At 39.6% G+C, this 24,744-nt stretch overlaps 1 protein-coding gene across 2 annotated transcripts in view; it reads right to left on the minus strand.

The window, feature by feature from the left end:
* Positions 1-2,419: 2,419 nt before the first annotated feature.
* The window catches only part of LOC111871231 (serine/threonine-protein kinase 11-interacting protein), a 74,311-nt gene continuing 51,986 nt past the window's right edge, over positions 2,420-24,744 (minus strand). For both annotated transcript variants that reach the window (XM_023864187.2, XM_023864188.2), the window contains 9 exons: positions 24,487-24,622; positions 23,440-23,588; positions 22,601-22,891; positions 19,194-19,399; positions 16,475-16,572; positions 10,859-11,049; positions 10,563-10,724; positions 7,997-8,139; positions 2,420-3,009 (listed from right to left, as the gene is read on the minus strand). In XM_023864187.2, coding sequence (XP_023719955.1) covers positions 2,821-3,009; positions 7,997-8,139; positions 10,563-10,724; positions 10,859-11,049; positions 16,475-16,572; positions 19,194-19,399; positions 22,601-22,891; positions 23,440-23,588; positions 24,487-24,622 — 1,565 coding nt within the window. In that variant the 3' untranslated portion in view covers positions 2,420-2,820. The remainder of the gene's footprint in view (positions 3,010-7,996; positions 8,140-10,562; positions 10,725-10,858; positions 11,050-16,474; positions 16,573-19,193; positions 19,400-22,600; positions 22,892-23,439; positions 23,589-24,486; positions 24,623-24,744) is intronic.

Consider the following 24,744-nt stretch of genomic DNA (forward strand, 5'->3'; position numbering starts at 1 on the left):
TTGTTCCAGCTTAACGATTGGCTCAGCAAACTTAGCACACATTCCAGAGGGTTATGAACAAGAGTAGTAAGACTGGATCAAGGAAGAGGTTGTCTCTGGAAACTGCAGTTAGACGTGGGCACTAATTGCATTTGACATCATTCAGAATATTGAAGATATATGGGGGAGTGGAGGTGTAGCTCCACCTTTTTTGATCTCAGCACTAGGAGGTGAGTGGTCAGCTTCACGCCCCTGCTGCTTTACTCCCAGGTAAAGAGCCCCTGGTACACACTGGATAGGTGGCTGGGTGGGCCTCAGTCTGGACACTGGAGAAGAGAAAAATCTAACACTGCTGGGAATCAAACACTGGCCATTCTCAGTGTGATCAGTTATTGACATGGTCATATGCAGGACTCTTTGATTTACTGTAATGCTCTTTAAAATTCTCTCAATAAACTCATAAGGTTGGCTTGCATTTTGATTTACATATTGTATCTAATTTGATTATTTATCTGGTTTGATAGTGTATGTTGTGTTACTGTTGTAGCAAATATGAATACCAAATAAAATGAATGAATGAATGAAAAGGCCATAGACTGTCACTTTACCGACTGAGCTATTCCACCTCCTGTGTATGCTGGTAATATGGATGTAATAAGTATTTTTGAAACTTATAAAATATGTGAAGGCCACTGATTGTTCTAATTGTAGGTTGAGACTGAAAAAAGGTGTCTTTGTTGTTCAGTGGTGAACTAGATAATGGTCATTATGCTGCTTCCTTTCCAGTTATATAAAGGGAAATGTTTCATATTTTTTATAAAATTTATTTATTATAAGCAAAGTTTGCCAAAAATGTGTCATGTAGAAGCATATTGTTATTCTATTAACTTTTAAACTCTGGACTTCTAACAGTGTTAGCTTGAACTGGCCACAATCTATTTAAATGCCCACTGCTGGAACGCGTTTAAATGTCAGTTCCTGTTAGGGCATTTACATTGTATTTAAAAATGCTATATCTAATACAATTTTAATGATAAATGAATGGAATTAACTTTGTTTTTATAAGAAAAGAACATAGTGCCGCATATTATAACGTAAGTTTTGAAAATATTTAGACAAAGAACTTATACTCTATTTTAAAATTTTTCTTGTAATTTTGATGCATACTGTAAAAATTGTTCCCTGCTTCTTCATAGAGTAGTTCTGCATTATAAAATCATTCCTGCTTCTAGCACTTGAAATATTTTCACATTCTCTGGTGCCATAAACCAGCTGGAAGCAATAAAATCATTTGGTTCTCTGCTGGGAAGTTTCAAATCTTTGTTGCTCTCTTCAAACATTCGAGACTTTTGACTAAAGGACAAAAAAGTGAAGACATTGTAGCTTGAGGAAGGTTACAGGTCTATGTTCCGTTCTTCAGTGCCAAGCCCTTCCACTGCATTTGAGATAGAATATTGCCCTTTCTAAAGTTGTAAACAAACACATGCATCATAGCCAAGATACAGAGTGCAGTCAGTTTTCTGTGAGTTCATGGTTAATTTGAATATTGTAGTTTCATATCGTCATAAAATGGCAATGATACGTTGTTTGGAAGATGATGACATTGAAAGGCAGCTGAAGTGCACATGGGACTATGCATTTTTGGGTGCTACAGGAGGTACCATACGAAGGCAACATTCTGTTACATAACGTGGGGGGTGAACCCAGTATACACATCAAACAGATAACTATAACATGTTATGTACACTGATTTATACTCTATTTAAAACTGAATATATAGGATAGGGTGTTTGCTTCCACTAGCGGAGTTTAAATGCCTGACTGCACAAATCGGTGTACTTCGGCAACTTCAACCATACTCATCACTGTACCGACCGGTACACTTCGGATGTTAAAGGTTACGTTTGTTATCTTAGTATAAATGCCTTTCCAAAATTTTTCAAGTTACTGAGGTTAGATATTTTTGATGAACTTTATAACAATTCCTTGCTGAAATATCAATGGGTTTTATGCTAATCTTATTTACAAAACCCAAAGCTTGCCTGGATGCCCTGACTGTGTCCCCAACATTACGGAAGTCAGTTGTTTGCAGTAGTAATAGTACGGACAACCAGGGGACAGAGAAGAGGTTCCTGTGCTTTCCCTGCTTTCTGTCTTCTGGGATGACAACATGCAATCTCGTAGATCATTAGTAACATCTTAGAGGAATGTGCTACACTTACATAATATCCATTAAGCTGTACACTGGATTTCCATTAAGTGTCTAAGAACCTTTAATACAAAGAAGACAAATATTTCTCTTCTTTTACTTTTATTACATAAGTTTAATTTTATATATTACTAATGTGACATAACTGACAAAACTGTACATTATTTCGGTACCTTAATGATCAGAATTCAACATGTGTGCCAGAAACAGCAAAGATATCAGAAAATCAAACTCATGTTCTGTTGAAATTCAGCACTTCATTCTGTATACACAGTCACATCTATGCATGTAGAATTTACAGTTCAAACGGGGTTTAAAAATAAATTATATATATAAACACATGCAATGGAATCCCATTTAATGTTTCTTCATGATTTTCCTTTATGTAGTATAAAATTTCTAAGGCCCCAGACCCTTTATCTCACTGTTACATTTCTTCAATTAAATTTCCTCAGGTTAGTGTCCCCCACAGGTACATTAAATGAGAATTTCACTATATACATTTTAAGAACATATATTTCTTACATACTTTCCAGTTCCTAACTGTACATCACAAAGAAAGCACAGATAACATTCCCATTTACAAACATATGAGTAAGGCACAAGATTGGTGACTTTAAAAACTCTCAACCTCAAACAACTGAAATATTCTTGTTCACAATTTGAAGAGGAACAGAAAATAACTGTTCCCATGGTATCCTAATAGCTGACACTATGGACTCCAGAGTAGAATCAGAACCAAATTTTAAAGTCCATGATTCATCACTGCCTGCAGCTTCATCAAGGAAATGTAAAGTCAACTGGCACTGATCTTCCATCTCCTGTAAATCACAAGTACATGTCAGTCACACATAGTAGAGAACTCTTCAATTTTCTGTTAACAGTGAAATTAATTTAATAATTTTAAATGTAGTACACAATTAAGCTTTATTACAAAGATTGCCTTTAACAAATTACTGTAGCACCTGAACGGTCTGTATAGCCATATCAAAATATTCCCAACAAAAATCCTATTTTGCAGATTTCAGGTCCCTGCATTTGAGTTTCACTGCATCACTAAAATCAACACATTCAGAATGCATTCACCATCACACTTCAGCCTCTTGGACATAGGAATGGTACCCAAAATGGGAGAGAGAGAGAGAGAGAGAGAGAGAAAGAAAAAAAAGAGAAGGTTTCTAGAAGGTGGGGCGCTTGTAGTACAGTTCCTGAATCAGTATTCCGGCTGGTGTCAGAGAAGTTTGCGTTAGTGTTTGGTGAATTTTTATAATTTGTCTATTTTTAATGGCTGATTCACACGAACAATGTGCTGCTGTGAAGTTTTGTTTCCTTTTGGAGAAAACAGCAGCAGAAACGGTTATGCTACAAACAGCCTAGAAGGAAGCTGCCATGAGTAAAACACAAATAAATGAATGGTTCTCCCATTTCAAACGTGAAATGTCAACTGATAACCAACCTCGAAGTGGATGTCCTTCAACCGCCCGAACTGATTACAACGTGACAAAAATCTGTCAGATCATTCTAGAAGATTGCCGGAATTATTATTTGGAAGTTGCACATCGGTTTAAGGACAAGTCCCAATTTTTGGCAAGGTGGTGAATGGTTCTTTCATCATGACAATGTGCCTGCCCATAAAGCGCTGAGTGTGCAGTGATTTTTGACCAAAAATGGCATGACACCCTTGCCTTCCCCCGTACTCACCCAATCTTGCCCCGTGTGACGTTTTTTATTTCCTTGGATGAAAAGAGATCTCAAGGGAAAATGGTTTGCTGATGTTGATGATGTAAAGAAAAAAATGACAGAATTACTAAAAGGCATCACCAGCAATGTATTTAAAAATGTTTTGAGCAATGGGAAAAAAAAGTTGGGGAAGTGCACTGAATCAAATGGAGAGTACTTTGAAGGTTTGTTATGTAAAAAAAAATTCAGAATTTTTTATAAACAAATTCCGGTTTTTTCGGTCCCGCCTTGTACAGAGGGATGTCACTCAGGCTATAAATCAAGCATTACTTATTTTCCATTGTGTAATCTCTAATGTAGTTGAAATGTACTTCTTTTTATTTAATATTTTTTGTAACAGTCAAGTGTGAAGTTTCTGAACTTCTATTCCCTCACAGTTTCAAGGCCCTCATTTATGTCTAAGTCTTGTATCCCCATTCAACATCTGTGTTCTATATCTCAAGCAGCTGCCATTTGTTCCTCACATTCAGTGACACTATTACTGTCACTGGCTGCTGGAATTCATATTTTAACATGTTGGGTGTATAACGCGCGACAAGTAACTTCACGCCTTATTTGATATAGTGAATTTATTGAACACTCGCTCTCACAATTACACAATTCACAATTTTACAATTACTGCCATCTGCAGTATCACAATTACTTATCCTGTAGTCACCGCCATGAACTCAATACAACTGACTTCGGCAGCTGCTACAAATCAACTCCTTGGCGACTTCTTGATTCACACTGTCACTCTTGATCACAGACTCTCAGCACATTCTGCTCTGCCGGCTTTTTGTACCGCTCCCAGTTGCCTACGTCAACAGCGGTTTCCCGCGTTATGTCACAGTAGGAAGCGCTGCCACATCACCACAGGGGAGGGAGGCGGAGTGTTGACTGGCCTCTTACCGTGGCAGCGGCAGCGCTGTTACTTCACTGCTGGCAGGGGAAGGGGGTGTCCTGCATAGCGCAAATAGGTCGTACAGCTCCCTCCTTAAGGTTGTTCATCCTGAATAGCCTAACGATGCATCCCGGTTCCTTTTCTTTGAAGGCTCTTCTTGCAGTGTCTTCTGTTGCTTCGGCTACTCCTCTTGCAGCGACTATTCTCCAGCCGTTGCATCCTCCACTCCCTTCTTAGGACTGTTTGTCTCGAGCAATTCCAGGGTCCAGCGTTCGTCAGTCCATTCTCCAACCGCTACATCTGCTCCTTTTCTAAGACCAGCTCGTCTCGAGCGGTTTCCTGCTAACGTGCCAGAAGATCCAGTTGTATCACATTCATCCATCGCACATTCGCTCTCGCTCGGGAGCCCGGTACTTCTACGTTACTGGCTCCGACTCGATCTGTTGTTTCTTTTTCCTCTTTGGAGGGGGTCGACCCCTCCACAAAGTCCAATCCTTTCTTGTCCACAACTCAACAGTAGATCTGACCATTCACTTGGTGATCTCCAGTCATGCAGTTTTCGTGAAGTTGATGTCAAAATATCCAGTGCTTTTCACTTGTACCTTCTTCAGGTCTCGTTTCTCCACATATTGAGCTGTCTGCCGCCTAGGTCCTTCACTTCATTTCTGTGTTGTAGTTGCTGTCTTAAGCCTCGGTCCCTTATGCCAGTGTTGCATTCCAGGCCTTTCCAGAGTCTCTTCCCTAACGTCTGTTTCTTGGTGATTTTAGGTGCGACCTTATTCTTGTTTCGTCCCATTCGCTTGTGTCCTGCACAGTGTGTAATCTTCCTCATGGCTGCGGTTACTTCTTTCCGCAGTCCACAATTTCTTTGGGTCCAAGATTTCCTGAAGATGTTCCTCTTAGGCCATGCCACTGTTGCATGGCAGGACATCTTCCTCCTGGTTTTCTTCTGCCATGCCACTTCCATACGGCAGCTTGTCCTTCTGCGGGCGACGGCTGATTTCTTCTTGGGTCCAGAATTCTCCCATGTTGAGTTCTTCATATTTCGCTGGTTTCTGTCCGTACGCCTTTTCTTCTTCAGTTCTCCAACCGGCATTACTTTGGCGTCTTCCACGGGGACTTCTCGTTGTAGTGATACCTCAGGTTTCATGTCCACTAAGGTCGGCTCTTCTTCTTCTCGACATGCCTCCATCTCTTGGCAGGCCATCGTCCCTTCTCTGGTATTCGTTGTCTCAAACAGTACTGAGCGGAATTCTTCCTGCCAGGCTTTCACTCCCTGTCGCAGTTTTTCTTGACCAACTCTCCACTCCTCTCGGTCAGCCTCAATTATGGCCGGCCTTTCTTTCTTCCTTGTCGGTTTTCCTATTGGCCTCCGCCTTTTCTTGGTTGGGCTCTAATTTTGCCATGATTTCTTCTCTGTTGATCCTCAACCATTTTGTGGCAGTATAATCGTTGATGCACTCGTAAATTCAATTATTCGATGAGGCATGTTTAAGTTCAAAAGCACTTCTGACACCAAATTGTCACGTGTTGGGTAGGTCACGCAACAAGTAACTTCACACCTTATTTGATATAGCGAATTTATTGAACACTCACTCTCACAATTACACAATTCACAATTTTACAATTACTGCCATCTGCAGTATCATAATTACTTATCCTGTAGTCACTGCCATGCACTCGATACAACCGACTTCGGCGGCTGCTTGGTGACTTCTTGATTCACAATGTGTCACTCTTGATCACAGACAATCATCACATACTGCTCCGTCGGCTTTTTATACCGCTCCCTGTTGCCTATGTCAACAGCGGTTTCCCGTGTTATGTCACAGTGGGAAGCGCTGCCACGTCACCGCAGGGGAGAGAGGCGGAGTGTTGACTGGCCTGTTACTGTGGCAGCGGCAGCGCTGTTACTTCACCGCTGGCAGAGGAGGGGGGTGTTCTGCATAGTGCAAATATGTCACACTATTTTAAAAACTAATATACAGCATGTGCCAAAATGTGCAGTACTGAAACTTGTGCATCTCGTACGCACATGTGCATTTGTCGATGGGGCATAGATCCAGCCGCACATGTTCCCAGTAGTGAAAAGGAAGTTGTGTTGTGCAGTTGTTGGAAATGGGTTTTTTGATGGAGGGAAAAGTATTCATAGTTGAGTATTATTTCCACTCATACGGAAGAGGTCACCAGACAACTTGTTTCTTTGGTTTTGAGCGGCCAGATGTTATCGTCCAGAAACCGCTACATAGTACACGTGTGCCGCCTCAGCACATGGTATATTAGGCCCCTATTTCATTGAGGATGAGGAAGGCAATACTCTTACCGTCACCTAAGAATGCTACAGGGACATGGTGATCTGACCATTTCTTCGTGATTTGAGAAGGTTCTGTCATGCATACTGTACTTTATACTTTATACAGAATTTCTGCCACTTGACTACACAATCCATCACTTCCATCAGAACCAGCCTACAACTGCCTCAGTCTTTATCATCACTGTGAATAATGACACTGACGATGAACATTTTGAACACTTAAAACAACTTTAACCTTTACCAGTTGCGTGTCACATTATAGACAAAGCACGTACAGACGGTTCAGTTGACTGAGCACTGTACTGTTTGGATACTAATACTATTACTCCCAAGTGAAAGTGAGGCCGCCAACCCTGTAAAACTATGAGATTTAAGATCCCCTATTTCTGGATAATAAATTGGTATCGCTGAATTTAAATACTGCCACTAAACCTGCAGTAACAGAAAATTTAAAATCCAAGTTCCTAGATTATAAAGGCTATGATAAATTTCATGAGAATGAGCCAATGTTTGCCTAGTAATTTATAATGTAACTCATAACACAAGTGTGAGACTCATGCAAAATATGGCTTTGACAGACCTGTTTAATACTTTCAAGACTGAATATGATTCAGTATATAATTATCTGAATTCTTTCTGAAATTTGATGTGTATCATTGGACAGGTATTGTACATCATTCCACACACAATAGCTCATAGCAGGAAATGAGTCTCTTCACTGTGCAACATCATCATCAACGAAGAATTGTGCACTTAGGTATGAATAATTAAAACTTTAATTTGCATCCTTAATGTTCAGTGCTGATATTTAAAAGTGAAAATGATATGGTGAAAATTGCTGTGTAAAGATATCTGCTTTTTATATACTCACAACTTCTATTAGATTGGTGATCTGACCACTGTGAGTGTGTGGAGGTACAGTTGATTTTGGAAACAGCCACTGTAAGTTATCCATCATTAGGAGGAGATCTGTTGTTGTGACTGTGATGGCTCCCATACCAACATCCTTCTTCTCTATAAATATCATGGAAATATATTCCATACAGACTATGCCCAAATAAGAAATTTTAGATTCTTATGTGGTGAGTACAAAGATCACTGTCTTCTGGGATATGATGTCATATGGTCTGGTAGAAAGTTACCAACATTTTGGAGGATCTTACTGCCTCCATGACATATTCTGCAGAAATGTGACTAACCCTCTACCAGACTACATGGTGTCGCAACCTAGAAGGCACTAACCTTTACATCCAAATGAATATCTAAACAAATAGCACTTAACACATGTCAGTTGCATTAGAATGTCTATGACATTTTTATGCCACCAAATCAAATAAACAATATCCAATTAAAAATACATAAATAAATATATTATTTGAAAGTATGGAGTACTAAAATCAGCAGCAAACAGAATTAAATACTTCATACAAGACAGTAATCTTCTGTGCCTTTAGATTTGACTTCTCTTTGGCTAGCATCCAGGTTAGAATACTAGCCAATCACAGACCAACATGTCTACTGTCCATCCTCCCGGATGTCTCTATGTAACGACCCACAGATCATCTGAAACATTCACCCTGATGATGGCAGCTGAATTTTTTCTAGAACTTTGAATACAGTTCAACAATCAACATGGCTCAAACCTAAAACCCAGTTAAACCAAAAAAAAAATGTCATCCATCCTCAGTAGCTGCAAGAATCAGGACCTATTGACTTGTTCAGATCCCAGGTGTGTATGAACTGAACCTTCCATTTCTTAAGGGTTAGGTTTCATTCTCTTCTTCCCTGTGGCTTGCCATGCAATAACTTTCTTGGTATATGATCTGGAGACATTCTGAAAATGTGTTGAAAATATTTCCTTTGATATTCCTTTAATTTTCAATTTAAACTAAATATATCCTGTCTTACATCTTCATTTATTTTTTTAACCAGTCTATTATAAAGCCTGCCATTGTTCTCAAAAAGTACATCTCTGGTGTTTTAATTTGTGTACAGGTCCATCTACTTTACAAACTGGGGTACACCATATCTTGTGTAGGCAATCTTGAAGGGATTCTGTGTAAGTATATCCAATTTCCCACCAGAATATGAATCCTGGAAGTTCACTAAAAATAGAATCCAGCAATTTCTAATGATGACATAATGGTCTATGTCATTGACAATGATACACCCTCATTCCCATAGGTGGAAAATATGTAGCTGATTCAGTGTCCAGCATTCAACTGCATACAAGAAAACTGGCACTGCCACTGTCTTACAGAATTTGTCATATTTATTTTTGTGTTCTCTGTTTCAAAATCCACTTTACTGTCCTGCCCAGAAATGTAATTAAAACAATTTATTTACAATCAGAGGAAAAACATTTAATGGTGCTGATATAATGAATGGAACAACATGCTAAATTTTCATAGATCTCCTGTCTCCACCATGTCTCAGGATCCATGAGGTGAATGAACTCTAACCTGTCACCATGCCACTTAGCCTAGAGACCCTGTTTGTCAATTATTTTGTCTTCTCAGATGTTCTCCCCATGTTTTTCCTGATCATATGTGTGTCAAAAATGCCCTAATAATCTGGTGCTAGGGTTCCATGCTTTACTAAGTTTGAACAGGTATAAGCATGGTAAAAAGAAAAAAGAATTGACAAAGGGACAAAATGTTAAGCAAACAGTGACAGAGTCAGATGATTACAAAATCTAACTTCATCTTCCTGCTGTACAGTATGCCAGTAGTATAGGACACTGAACTGACAGATTGGCCTGTATATCAGCTACATACATTCACCACAATGAGACAGGGTTCTTATGTCCATTTGATTTAATTATCTCAAGCCACAACATTCTGTAGCATCGTCACAAAGTCACCCATGCTCGTCTGTGGCACCCATTCTGATGGCAGACATTCACACTGAAATTATCATCATGGGCAAAACAGCCCTTTTCAAGCCATAGCCTTCCTTAGAAGATTCTGCCATACTTGTCTATTCCATCATGAATTAGACCATCTGATTTTCATGTATTTTTTTTTATACAGCAAGGTCATCATCCAACTCATAACCTGGAAAATCAGATCTCTGTGTTTATCCTGCCCCCCCCCCATGACAGGGTGGCCTAGTTATACCCCCAGGCACCAAGTTCCCTCTTTGTTGCCTAACCCATCTCCACACAGGACTGATACTGATACATTGACTTACTAAAGCACTGCGATTTATTTCTGTCTTCTTGTTCTGCTGTAACTGGCATTAGCTTTGCATTTGGTCTCCAAAGAAATGACATAACTAACCAACTATGCTTAGACACCACTGTAATACCAACTGAAACATTAAAGTTTATTGATGCCATCTACTAGTCACACTGTAACTAATGAGATTAGTCTTGCATTTGGTTTCTATCAAATGAAATAACAATATAAGTATTTTTACACACTGATCAATCCTACCTTTGTTTCTCTGGATGCTGCAACTGTATGAAACAGCACATGCACATATAGTTGGATCAGTGGCATCACTGGCGGCTGCAGAGAGCAGAAGCTGTTGTACTGCAAGAGTCTGCCTCTCTACCACTGCATGATCCACTTTGCACTGTTCTGGCAGCCGTACACCTTCACACAACATCAACAAAAGTTATCACTTCATGGCAGGGTTGGAGATCAACTTCTGCCCTGATAATGGAGGTAGCAGTGTCCCCCAAAATGTTGGTTACTCACTACAAAACTTCATATCTCACATATATTACCTGTTAGAAAAGAGAAGAAGTTGACAGTGTAGTTCGGATCTGGCAAGATGAATAAAAAGCAGGATGGCTGCTCTCCTCCTTCATGCAACAGCTCCATGCCAATTCCTTGCTGACATAGTAATGGGAACAGCAATATCGCTGTTTCAATGGGACTACTTTCTACTTTCCGAAGCCACTTCTCTGGATCATCCCTGTACACATACAAGACAGCAAGTGAGGTTGACACATGCAACACAACACAGGTCTGGCTGTTTAGTTTGTATGTATTGTGACACGATGCCCGAACACCAGAACAGTGCAACCAGAAGAGACGGCCACTTGGCAACGTACATATTGCAACAACAGAGAACTGCTGGAAGTGGAATTTCCTATGCAGTCCATTCCAAGGCTATATAACGACAACCAACAGGAGATACTCTTTGAAAAAATGTCCAAATGATGGAAAGAAAAAACAATAATATGGTCATGGGTCTTGATAGGACCAAAAACCAAGGTTTACTGTGCTGATGAGGGCCAGCAGCAATTTGACTGACTGACTGACTGACAGAAAAATAGACTGCCTCTGTGGTCTAGTGGTTAGAGTTCCTGACTACAGATCCAGAGGTCCCGGGTTCGATTCCCGGGGATACCAGATTTTCTGAGAAGTAGTGGGTCTGGAACGGGGTCCACTCAGCCTCATGAGTATAACTGAGGAATTATTTTATGGAAAAGCTGCTGTGATCCAGAAAACCGAGATTAACGGCCATGAGGATCCATTGCTCTGACCATGCGACACCCTCTATCTGCTAAAGTTGGCACTAACTTCACCGACAAGTGGCGGTCGCTTGGTCGGTATAGTTCGCTTGCAGACTAGTTTAGCCCGACAGAAAAATATAAGCCAAAACTGATCGACTGACTATTGGTTAACAGCTCAGAGAGAAAGGAGCAGGGGTGAGGGCCAGTTAGAGAATGCCCACTTGAGTCAACCCCAGTAGAGGAGGAGTAACCAACAGCAGTAAGACCCCTCATCTCAATGAAGAGGAGGCCCCATTTCAAAACATGTAAAAGCCTTGGAGAAAACAAAAATATGGTCATGGGTCCTGATGGGACCAGAAACCAAGACTGACTGTATTGGCGAGGGCAGCAGCAATTTACTTGACAAACTGACAGCAAAATACAGGTTGGGTTAGATGAGTTGTGGGTAGGACTCGGTTGAGGTAGTGAGACAGAAAAAAATATGGCCATGGGTCCCATGGGGCTCAAAAACAAGAATGACTGTGCTGGTGAGCGCCAGCAGCAATTTACCAGACAGACATAAAAATATGGTCATGGGTCCCATGAGGCCTGGACCCAAGAATGAATGTGCTGGTGAATGCCAGCAGTAATTTACCTCATTGACCAACCCAACAAGCAAGTCAGCTGTGAATCAGCACTTGTAGTTGGTGGTTGGCTGTAAGCATGAAGTAGAGCAATGACTAATGAAGATGTAACAGACTGTGAAGACTTTGTGTGTGTTATATTGATTTACAGAGTGTGAAGATGAGCAAGTGTTATTAACATTTGTAGTTACAGGTCATAAACATTAAATAAATCCATACAAGGCCAAAGTCATTGGATACAGAACCCGTCACATCACAAGCTTGCTAAATCAGCAAGTAGTCAACAGAACAATGCATATAAATCCAAAACAATAAATCGAGCATATGAAACCCCTACACATTACTGCAACTACATAACCTACCACATGTATATAAGATACTATACAAAATTAGAACCTATACATGGCAATAGATCAAATAATGGGTTGTAGCTAAACAAGAAACTATCCCTAATTAAAATATTCATCTAAAGTGTAATAGGATTTAGTAAGTAAAAGGCACTTAAAGCTGCTCTAAATTGCTTAATATTATGGATTAACTCCTTTATATTTAATGGAGGATGATTAAAAAGTTTAATACCAAAATAATAATGTCCTGTCTGGTAAGTTGTCAAATTTGTCTGAGGGTGATAAAAATCAAAATTACACCTAGTATTAAGGCCATTAATTTGTGATGTCATGTGATATAAACCCATACTATTCGCAACAAACATCAATAAAGAAAATATATATTGGGACTGCAATGGCAAAATTCCCCAGTCCCTAAATGCATCTCTACAAGGGTCCCTAGATCTCAACCCACTCATGGTTCCAATTATTCTCTTCTGAATTCTGAAAATGTGCATACTATAAGAAAAATTGCCCTAAAGGGACTGTCTGGATGTGCCAGACGGAAACTTAAAAAGGCAAGAACTAGGGCAAATGAAGCAGGAACTGGGGGCATTCAGCAACCAGGAAATGCAGGCTGGCCCAAGCAGGGAGAAACCCCTACTGGGACCCTTAAGAGGCCAAGGTCGGAGGGCAGTACTCTCCCCTGTGCTGTTAAGCCTGGTCATGGATGGGCTTCTGTGGGAGCTTAACAGTAAAGGTCATTTCTCAGTATGATATGCTGATGATATAGAAATCCTAATCAAGGGTAAATTCACTTACACTGTGTCAGAGGTCTTACAAACAGCCTTGCACACAGTTTGACAGTGGTGCGAAAGAACAAACTTGTCTATCAATCCAAACAAGACGATAATTATACCCTTCATTAGGAGGAGGGATATCAAGGTGTAACAGTCCAAAACCTTTTAATACTCTTTAATGGACGCTATGTTCCTCTTTAGCCATTTCAATAGAGTGACTGATTTATTAGGGAGACCCATCCATTAAGAAGTTATGACATGCTTTTCGCATTTAGACAGGAACAACTGCCTTGTTTTGTTACCTGGAGCTTGGGTGACCGCTAAAGGGACTTGGCCCATTATGAAAAGGCAAGTCTGTTGTTTTCCTAAGATGTAAATGTTGTTTTGCTAATAGGGTAGCTGTTATAAAAGTGTCTTCGAAAGGGTGTAATTAGACCCTAAACTAAGAAATAACCGCTTTCACATGTAGGGTTCCGGGTTCAATATCTTTGGATCTCTTTATTCTAAAAGTTAGTAATGTGATTGTCTAGTACTGATGGTATGATGAATTGGCAGTTAAAATCAGCCATTAGGAAACTATTCTTGTCTGGGAGAAAGGCCGTCGGTTCAAATCCTATACAGTGATGAGGTGACGCTCCCGCAGAATAGAGTGGGCAGAAGCATTTGGCACTTAGAATTCACCAGGGGCAGACGTCATAGAGCTGGTCTCTCCAAGTTTATCTAAATTTAATATTCTTTATTTGGTTCGATTAATCTTTGATAATAATAAAAGGGGCACATTACTCCGTACTTGCTAATAAAGATATAGTGTTTGCTTCTGAAATAAACAATTTGTGATTAAGCAGAAAATAGAGTATTTTATTTCTATCAGTGGACTAGCTTTAAATGTGCAGTCTCCAAGTTGACCCAGTTATTACCGTGACACAACCCTGAGAAGAGTCAAAAGTGTTCTACCGAAGCGGGCAAATAAATGAGTCAAGTGTTCTACCGAAGCGGGCAAACAAATAAATAAACATAAAGATAGATAGGCAACGGTCACGAGAAGTGGTGAACAACGGCTGCGAGAAGTGACAGCCGAAGTGCGGTTGTAAAGGGTCTTAAGGAACCAATCCTCTTCAGGCAAGCAATCCGGCTACCCAGCTACCCCTTATACAAGGAAACGACATGGAAAAAACAGATGGACAAGGCTATTAAGAAGGTCTATAAGGCCTTCTGAACATGCAGAGGCACATTTGGGGAAACCTGGAGACTGAAACCAAAGGTGGTGTATTGGATATACACTGCTGTAGTAAGACCCATAATTACCTATGCTGCCACTGTACGGTGGCCTAGAGTTAACCTTAAAACAAGTCAGGCAGAACTAAGCAAATTGCAATGGAGAGCCTGCTTGGGAATTGTGGGAACAATGAGAACAGCTCCAACAGCTGTAATGGAAATCCTACTAGGACTTCTCCCCAATGCATCTGCAGGTGGAAGCAGAGGCCAAGTTAGGTAATTACAGATTACATTGCAATGATCAATAGAGACCTAAATCTGAAGGTTTTGGACATGCATACATGGTTCAGGACATGAAAAAGGAACCCATCCTACAGATGGGATCTGATAAAATTATACTGAAACATGTCTATGATAAAAGTAGGTAGGATTACTTACTGGACACTGCCACTTAAAGGGCATCTTGTCAAATTGGGACTGACAGACAATCCATCTTATTATAGGTGCCTACAAGAAGTTGAATCAGCCACACACCTCTTATGTGATTGTGAGGCTATAGCTTACCTAAGATATTGCCACCTGGGTCAATTCTTCATGGAACCAAATGACTTTTACAACACCCCATAAATAAAGTCTTACATTTCATTCAAAGTGTAGGATTAATGAAGGGTTAATCAAAAGGGGAAGCACAATAGATCATTGAAGTTCACGGTGCAAGGGACGCTTTTTATTGCTCACCCCTCATACTCATACTCAATTCACAGGAAGCACACTGCATCTTCACTATAAAAAAAAAACTGGTAAATGCTGTTCAGGGAAATAATTGCTGTGAAGGAATCCATAAATACACTCTGTGAGAAAAGTGTAGTGTGTTTGTTAAGGTTAAAGTAGAAAGCAAGTGGTGCATATAATAACCACTGTGCTTTAAAGGGTTATCTGATAGTTAAAGGACCATGACAGATTTTAATAAACATTTATATCACCCTTTTCCATTAATCACACAGCTGCTGAAACAATTCTCATCATCTCTTTAAGGGACCACGTAGTTTCCAAAATATTTTTCATCATTATAAGATCTAAAAGTTTGTGACAATGGCATATTGCTACAAGTATTATGTTTTTTGGACATTATCCATCGTCTTGCCTATGTTTTAAAAGAAATCCTGTTTCTTTTCTTAAAACACGTTTTGGAGACTGGATTCTGTCCCTGTCCTCATGTAAAATCTACTCAGCTGGGTCCAATGGATAGAGATATAGATGGACCCAACTGAGTAGGTTTTACCTGAGGACAGGGACAGAATCCAGTCTCTGAAACGTTTTGTTTTAAGAAAATAAACCAGATGTTTTTTTAAAAAATAGACAAGATGATGGATAATGTCCAAAAACATAATACTTGTATTTTTCATCACTGCTATTCATTATAAGTATAAAGTCAAACGTTATTGAATAGCACTATGCTCCTCTGTTTTGCTCAATCAGGCTTCACCTCCCACCTGCTGCCCACTGTGAGACTTATATTAGAGCTTCCAAAACCCCCTGAAGACACTCAGTAGTCACAGCTGTGGCAGGAAAAATATGGTCATGGGTCCTGTGGAGCCTGAAACCAAGAATGACTGTTGTGTGCTGTGCTGACAGCAGCAATTTACCCAACCAACTGACAGCTCACAAAAGACATTAACCTTGAAAATATCAACTAAAATGTTTGCTGAAACACTGGAAAACTTTCAATATTCTATGCAGCATATTCCCAAACGCCAAAGTCATATATTAAATTGCAGCTGCAAAAACTTTAGGACAAATTTTAATAAGCACAATTTAAAAAAACATACAATATCATTAAAGTTTCTCAGTACATCAAAAGCCAATCATATGATATTCCTGTCAACTTGTGGCATTGGCTAGCGTAGTCATACTTACCCTTCCTCACCAGTTATTTGCAGTATATAAACTTTTCTACTTGACATGACAAGGCAGCCTGGGTATGACAGGGTTGCTGACAGTGGTACAATATGAGCCTGTAACAAGAATGGGTTATTCCACAGCTACAACAGAATTAAACGACACAGCAAATATAGATGCATATTCCAAGGAACAAGCATCTCTGTCTGCACCATCAAATAGAAGTTTTATTAACCTGTGTAGCGATTACCTTAAAAAGATAGTTGTTTTTAAATTTTTCATAGGGAGGGTTCTATTTATTTATTCATTTGTAATCTACTCACTGGTGCTGTCAGTAACTTAGTGCAAATTTTCAGAATCAAAGGTCACAACTAGCCAGTGCACTTAGAGAAAAGTACCAGATCTTTGACTGCACAAGTTGATTTTTCACCACGTTAATGATCCTACCCAAATGACATTTCTGCAAAGTGATTTTTTGACATAAAATAAATGCCAGTATTGATATACTCATTACATTCACCTGATTTGGCCTCATTAGTTCACACATTCCAAAAACTTTATTAAAAATAAATAAATAAATAAAATAAACCTTATAGGATTTGAGTTCCTCACAGCAGTGGTTATGAAGACTACCATCTTCTGGGATTTAATGCTGTGTAGTCTGTTGAAAGTCAACTGACATTTCAGAGGAACATCTTGCCTCCATCTTCAGGGGTCAAAGAATAAGCCAAGCAAACTCTCCTTGGTGCTTATTTCATGCTGGTCTCTTGCTTGGCATATTCATTGACCTTCTTTTCAAATTAGTCAGACATGAATTTCCCAACAGAAATAATGCAGTGAATGTAATGAAAAGCTATGCAGAAAATGCACTAAATCAAAAAATCGAAGTGTTCATACGATCTAAGAGTTTGTGAGAATGGTACATTAGTATATATATTATGTTTCTGGACATTATCTATCGAGTGGGACCAAATGAGTAGGTTTTACCTGAAGACAGAGACAGAATCCAGTCTCCAAAATGTTGTTTACAAATATAAACAGGATGATGTTTTAGATAAAAACAGGATGATGGATAACGTCCAGAAACATTTAAACTGTGTTTGTCGAAAAACAGCCCTAACTTAAATACAGTGTTAGACCAAATTCAGATCAGCAGAACTCCTGTTAACTGGGGGCCATGTGTGCTGTGAAGGTGAGCATACTCTCAAAAGCTTTGTGACTATGTATATATATATATGAGGGGCAGTCAAATGAAAATGGGTCAGAAGCCAAAACACATTAAAGAACATTTCTTACCTCAAAAGTAATCTCCAAAACTGTTAATACACTTATCCCACTGGGAGATAAGATGGTCAAACCCATCCTCGAAGAAGCTTGTGGGCTGTCTACGGAACCACATTTTTACCCAGAACACACATCTTGGTCCAATGCAAACCGATGTCCACAAATCTCTCTCTTCAGGTCTCCAAAAATGTGAAAATCACATGGGGAGAGATCTGGGCTGTAGGGGGGATGCTGAAGCACTTCCCAACCAAATCTCAGTAGCGTGTTGCTCACAGAGTTGGCAGCGTGGGGGTGCGCATTATCATGAAGAAGGGTAATGCCGTTCGCTAGCATTCCAGGGCGTTTTGACTTTATGGCACATCTCAGTTTCTGCAAAGTGTCTTCATAGCGCCGTGCACTGATTGTGGCCCCATGCTCGAGAAATTCGACAAGCAGAGGGCCCTTGCAGTCGAAGAAGAATGTCGTGATCACTTTACCAGAACTTGTGTGTACGGCTTTGGATTTCTTCGGTGGGGGAGAATTCATGTGTTTCCACTGTTGGCTTTGCCGTTTGCTTTTGGGTTCAAAATGGTGGCACCAAGTTTCGTCTCCAGTGGCAATACGGGACAGAAAAGCATCCTCTTCCTCATGGTATCATTGCAAGTGACCCAATGATGCAGCCATTCCCTGAGTCTTCTGTTCCTCTGTGAGATGATGTGGAACCCACTGAATGCAGATTTTGCGGTACAGCAGGTGTTTTGTCACAATGGTGTGTATGGAACCATGACTTATTCCCATCAAAAGACTAATTTCTTCCACACTGATTTGTCAGTTTGCCCAGATGTGACCATCCAACACAGCAATAACACCAGTAGTGATGACACGATGAACCTGTCCTGGGCAAGCATCATCTTGCAGTGACACATCCTTCTTGGAATCTCTTATGCCACGCCAACACATGTGAACGTGACATGCTGTGTTCGCCGTAAACAACAGACATGCGACGATGAATTTCTCGTCCTCCCACTCCTTCAGCAGTCAAAAAGCACACTACACTTCGCTGTTCTTCTTTACCCGCCTCCATTACTGATGTTGGATGACCACATGTAGCACTAACCTTACGTCCAGCACAATAAACAATCGACTAGTGTGTAAGGGCATGTTGTCACTGTGCTTTCCCAAGTCCCCACCAGATGTTCATACCATAAGCAAATTCCAGTGTTACCAACTTGCGTGGCATGTGAGTTATGCATGGTGACCCATTTTCATTTGACTGCCCATTATTTATATATATATATTGTGACATGTTGACCCCTACCTCCCCAGCTGCACGTAGCGGTAACGTAACGCTCGCGTTTTACAGAATCAGTACAGTTACTTGTCAGACTGTGTTTGCTGTTATCTTTGAAGATGTATTTTAATTACATATTTACTTCATATAACAAATTTTCCTTGCAACAGCAAAGATACTTACCCTAAGCAGAAACAAAAGTTCCTCCTGTTCTTGCTGAAACACATGCAAATACAGATGAAGTTTCACTCGATGATCAACAATAGAAAAATCTGAATATGAATATTTCACTCCATCATTTCCAATGACAGCCCCTCTACTGTCAGAAGACTCAATAACATTCTCTGATGATTTGGAAGGCAATTTAGATCCAACACTCTGCAGCAAACCTATGTAATTGAAGCCAATGTTAAGTTAAAACTAAAAGAATAAACAAGAAGTTAAAGGAAGAACTAGTAACACCTGTATTATTTCTTGCAAATGTGCACCTACACTCACTACAACAATTCTTTTGCAAATTAACTTTTTTTTTCCTTTGGCACTACAGCCCCAATTTGGGCCTTGGCCTACCTCCATGAAAGATTCTGTTTACTAGATCCTAGACATTCGGTAGGACTCCTTAGGCAGGTGATCAGTTCATCGTAAGAGGCCTCTACCTGAGCATACAAGAACGCACACGCACACACACACACACTAAACATCCACAGCCTGAGTGGGATTTGAACACATGATCCTGGCTTTCGAGTGCGTGAAGACAGTGCATGCCTTAGACCATTCGGCTACTATGATCAGCTTTGTAAATTCACTATCAGAAGCATTTTGCCTTGGTCAGCTACCTTCAGTTGCATCTCACTGAAGATAAATGACCTAAATGACCAAGCCAAAACACAGTAAATAGAGGACACCACTGGATAAATCCTGCTATAACTGAAACTATGACAACTAATGAATTGTGGCAAGTGGAAATGGACAATTGTAAGAAACACCACAGATACAAATTCAAACTGAACAGGTTGGTCTAGAGGTAACACTACAGACTTTTGTTTGGCAGGTGCCTGATTTACATCTCAGCCAGGCCAATGGCTATCCTGATTTATGTTTTTCGTGGCTTTTCTCAGTCTCACCAGGACACTGCTGGAATAGTACCTCAATTAAGCCATGAGTGCTTTGTTCCAGATCCTCTCCAATTTATCTGTCACTGCAACTTCCAACAGTATGTATATTCTCAATATAGAAAGAATCATTAAATAACCTATTACAGAAATTCAATTAGGACTAGTAGTGTCTCACTATACATTAATACTTAAATTTACTCATTAATAATACAACACCTAAAGATCTATCTTTATACATAATTTTCATTGGTAAATATCTCCATTATCTGTAAGTTAACTGTATCCTCAAAAGTTCATACAGCTTCACAATATACACATAACTTTCAGAACTCAAAAAATGTAATATACAAAATCTGTAAATCACCATCATCACTGGCAAACAACTTCTTTTGAACCATAGCCTTCCTTAGAAGATTCTACCAGATTTGATCTGGTTTTCACTTCTTTGGATTTTGCAACAATAATTCTTTTTTGCAGAGCAAGGTTGTCAGTTTTGTGTCCAACCCTCAACTTGGAAGAATAGGTCCCTGTACACATATGTATGTCCCCCACTGACAAGGTAGCCCACTTATAACCCCAGGTACTGGGTTTGCTTTTGTTGCCGTCTACAACTCACAGAGCTATGGTGGAGGTATTGTAACCTGGCTCCACATAGGGAAATATCTTTCAATACCTTTACATAACCTATCCCGACATAAAATGGCTACTGCTTACTATTTGCTATCACTATCAAATATTACAGTAAGTGTATTTTTTGTGTGCTGGTCACAGTAGCCAAGCAGTCTAAGACATACACTGTCTTCACTCACTCGGAAGCTGGGATCGTGGGTTCGAATCCCACTCAGGGCATGGATGTTTGGTGTTTGTATGTGTATGTGGGTTTTTTTGTGTTTGTGTACAGGTAGAGGCCTTGTAACAAGCTGATCACCTGCCCAAGGAGTCCTACCGAATATCTAAGTTCTAGTAAACTGAAGTGAAACAGAGACTTTCATGGAGGTAGGCCAAGGCACAAATTGGGGCTGTAGTGCCAGAGGAAGAAAAACAATTGTGCAGTTATTTACATTTTACTCAATAAGGACCTGAAAAGAAGTTACATTCTGAAGCCCTACTACAGCACAAAATTTCAGGGCCCTACGGTCAAGAGAACTAACTTTCCTCACATCTCTGAAGTACATGCTATGTTGGAAAGAGAACTACTGATAGCAGGAATTAGAAAGCAAAGGCATGACATTCATATAAAATTTCATGAATAACAATATGGTTGTTCAAAAGTTACAAGGGGACTCACATGGACCAACATATTCATAATCAAAAACCCACATATACGAAATATTCCAAATTGATTGCTCCATTTTAACACATTTAGGACTAGCGATTTAAATATTTGAATCACCCTGGGGATTAAACCTACTATCCTAACTTCTGCACTGTTCACTTTAAAAATTAATATAAAATCTCCTAATTAATTTTATGAACTAAAATTTTTGGAGAACACTTACCAATGCTCCTAGAAGTGCTTGAGGGTGTGATATTTCTGGAAACATTCGCCTTTGTGAAGTGGCATTACACAGAACTTGCAAATGTAGACATACTCCTTTTTTTTGTGAACTGTGCAAACATGGCATTGCATAGAAGGATGCTTCCCCTTGGAATGTTCACTCTTCACAATTTTAACGAGGGTATGTTTCCGCATATCACCCGAGAGTCGCCCTGGGGGGGTCCACAGGAGGCCTGCGTGGGGTGGGAGTTGATGGGCTAGGTTGCACTAAGTCTGTGTCTGACTCTGGTTCTGCCACCACCATCTGGTCTGTAGCCCAGGCCTTTGCCACATTCATCAGAAATGCTTTGTATTTCAATTTTGAATCAGGGTTTAGATTTTTGTGATTTTTTAATGTCCCGCAATGTTATTACCCACATTATCATTGGAGCTACTGTCATTTTTACTGTCTGTGGCCACAATTCTTTGTTCTCCCCTGTCACTGCCACTCTCTGAATCACCATGACTATGTGTCTCACAAGGCAGGTCAGCTAGAATACCGGAGAAGAATTTGTCCTTGATCCACACTCCACCACTAAGTACTGGCTGATACATAGAGCTTGAAGAAAGCAAAGCATTTTCCTTTATGGTGGGTCAAGATAACAGCGAGGTCAAGTTACTGACTGCTATATTCCGGAGTTTTATTGAGCAGTATTCATTGAGTTGGGTGGCGCCAGAGTAAGGTATAGTGTGTTACAACCTAACGTGTCCTAAAATCATGATATCATGCGACCGGTCCACCACATTGAAAAGCCAAAAGCATGATATCATGCGACCGGTCTTCAATGTGTTAATAAGAACATGTGGCCAAAATAACATTAACTCAGATATATCTGTAAAGAGATGTAAACTAGTAAAACAAATTCACAACTTGGTCCACTGAAAGAACCATAACCTACTTACAAAACCTAATGACACTGATGTGCAAACTTGCTCACCTTCAAGCATGCTAGCATAATTCATCCGAGAACTCAGTTTCTCTTCATGCATCTTGAAGAGCATTTCTGGGTTCTCATCTTCATGAACACTTTTCTTTACAGAGCCATCTGATAATTTCTCAGCTGTTTCATGCATTCCTTCATTTACTTTTGTGTTTGTTGAGGTGTTTCTGTCACTAACAGTTATTATGCTTTGTCTCTCTTCCAAGTTCGCTGTCATGGATTCTTGTCTCAGTGAGAGTGATTCTGAGTGAATTTCATAGGTTGTGCATATGCTGTCGGTAAGTGAACCTAAAAACAGTTAAAAATTTTCAGTAACTTGCACTGCAAAATATAATTATACAAAAATAAGAAATTTTGACAAACCAAATAAAATTCAGATGGCAGTCTTTCGAGTTGTGGAATGGCTTTATCATGCAGGTGCATACAAATGTTCTTGAGGAAAACAACACTTTCATCTTCAGTGTTAAAGTATATATAGTGAAGAATGGGCCTACTGGCCTGGATTAGGGTACATTTCCTCACCCTCCCCCATTTATTTAGGTGACCACTGCCCTTGCAGTCTACCTATTTAACTTAATTAATTATTCAGGCTACACACTTCAAACTGAAGATGGAAGCAGCTTGCTCCTCCAGAATGTTGGTATCCACCTATAAGACTACGTTCTGTTACAAACCACAAGAATACAATCCGAAAAATCACTAAGGAAACTCCAAGACTTATATAAAACATACATATCAGACTTCAAAGAGGATCTGTGAGAGATGTTCTGTTTTTAAATATAAATAGGATGACAGGATTGGTGTATTATCAAATACACTGGTTAATATTAACTTACTGGAAGAACTGCTCTCTGTGAGACCGGTAAGTGTGACCACGTGACTGGCTGCTTCAGGCACAACTGGCTGTTGAGATGTGACTGCAACTGACACCATCTGTTTCTCCTCAGAGGACCGACTGCTTGCAGGAGCAACACCACCTTGCAGTCTACACACAATTGTACTATGTTATGGACATGAGGAATATATGTTCAAGGCTTCCTATGTTTCTCTGTATTAACCAGTTCACATCCTTTAAGTGTAAATATGCTGTGTTGTAAAACTGGCCTGTTTCACTAAGAGCACATGAATGTGTGGGATATTTTCACTCATCTGTTTCATCAAATTGTAACTGTTTCTTTGCTCTAACATGGCCATAGTATTGGCATCTGATGAAGAAATCTCTTAACTAGTATTAATATTTATTGTAGTGAAGGAGTTCTGTCTCATTTTGGTAAAAAAGCTACTAATGGTATAGTTAATGCATATGAAAATGTTTCATGATATTACAGAAAAATTCATTTGTAAAAATCAGTTCAAGTAAAACTATGCTTCCTTATTGCATAGATTACTGATCCCACAAATAAATTACTATTATGTTTGCTGTTATTTAATTTTTGTGAACAAATTCTATGTGAAATTTGTTGGATATAACTACCAATTTTCACACCATTTTGAACTGCTGCCTTAAAAACAATATTCCATCTACGACATGTAGGTATGTTTGTGATCTTTCTCCTTACCAAAGTTCACATGTACTGTTCTACAGAAGTTCATTATTTATCACCAACAAATCAAAAGCTAAAGTTAAGTTTCACACACAATGGTATTTTGCATTCTACAAAAGAATTAGTTTAAACAAGTTGCATATTCTTCACAGAGTTACTACCATACATCATACCAGAACCCTCAATTAAGTGGCAATTACATTACTCCCACCCCACTTCACAGACAGCCCAGTGAACTCATAAGCCTTTTTCTTTCCCTAAGAAGGGATAGTGGACAGAAAATTGTCACACCAATACACTTCCTCATATAGTAAAAGATTCAACAGTAGTTCATTCTACCTAGCATGTTCATAAAGCACCTCAATGCTGCTCTGGCTGGGATTGCTAATGATCTCAATGTCACTATCCCACTGCTTCACTGCCACCCTCATATTGTTTGGAGAATCTGCAAATGGATCCAGAGAGGCTGCTGAACCTGTGACAAACATAGGAAAGTACAACTGTAGCACATCTGGCCAATAAAATGATTTAGTCTACATACAGTCCCAACTAACTGTGTGCAGATTAACAGATCTGTGGCTTATGTGTGCAACCTTG

The sequence above is a fragment of the Cryptotermes secundus genome, unplaced genomic scaffold (genome assembly GCF_002891405.2).
Source record: "Cryptotermes secundus unplaced genomic scaffold, Csec_1.0 scaffold649, whole genome shotgun sequence".
NCBI classification, from domain to species: Eukaryota; Metazoa; Arthropoda; class Insecta; order Blattodea; family Kalotermitidae; genus Cryptotermes; species Cryptotermes secundus.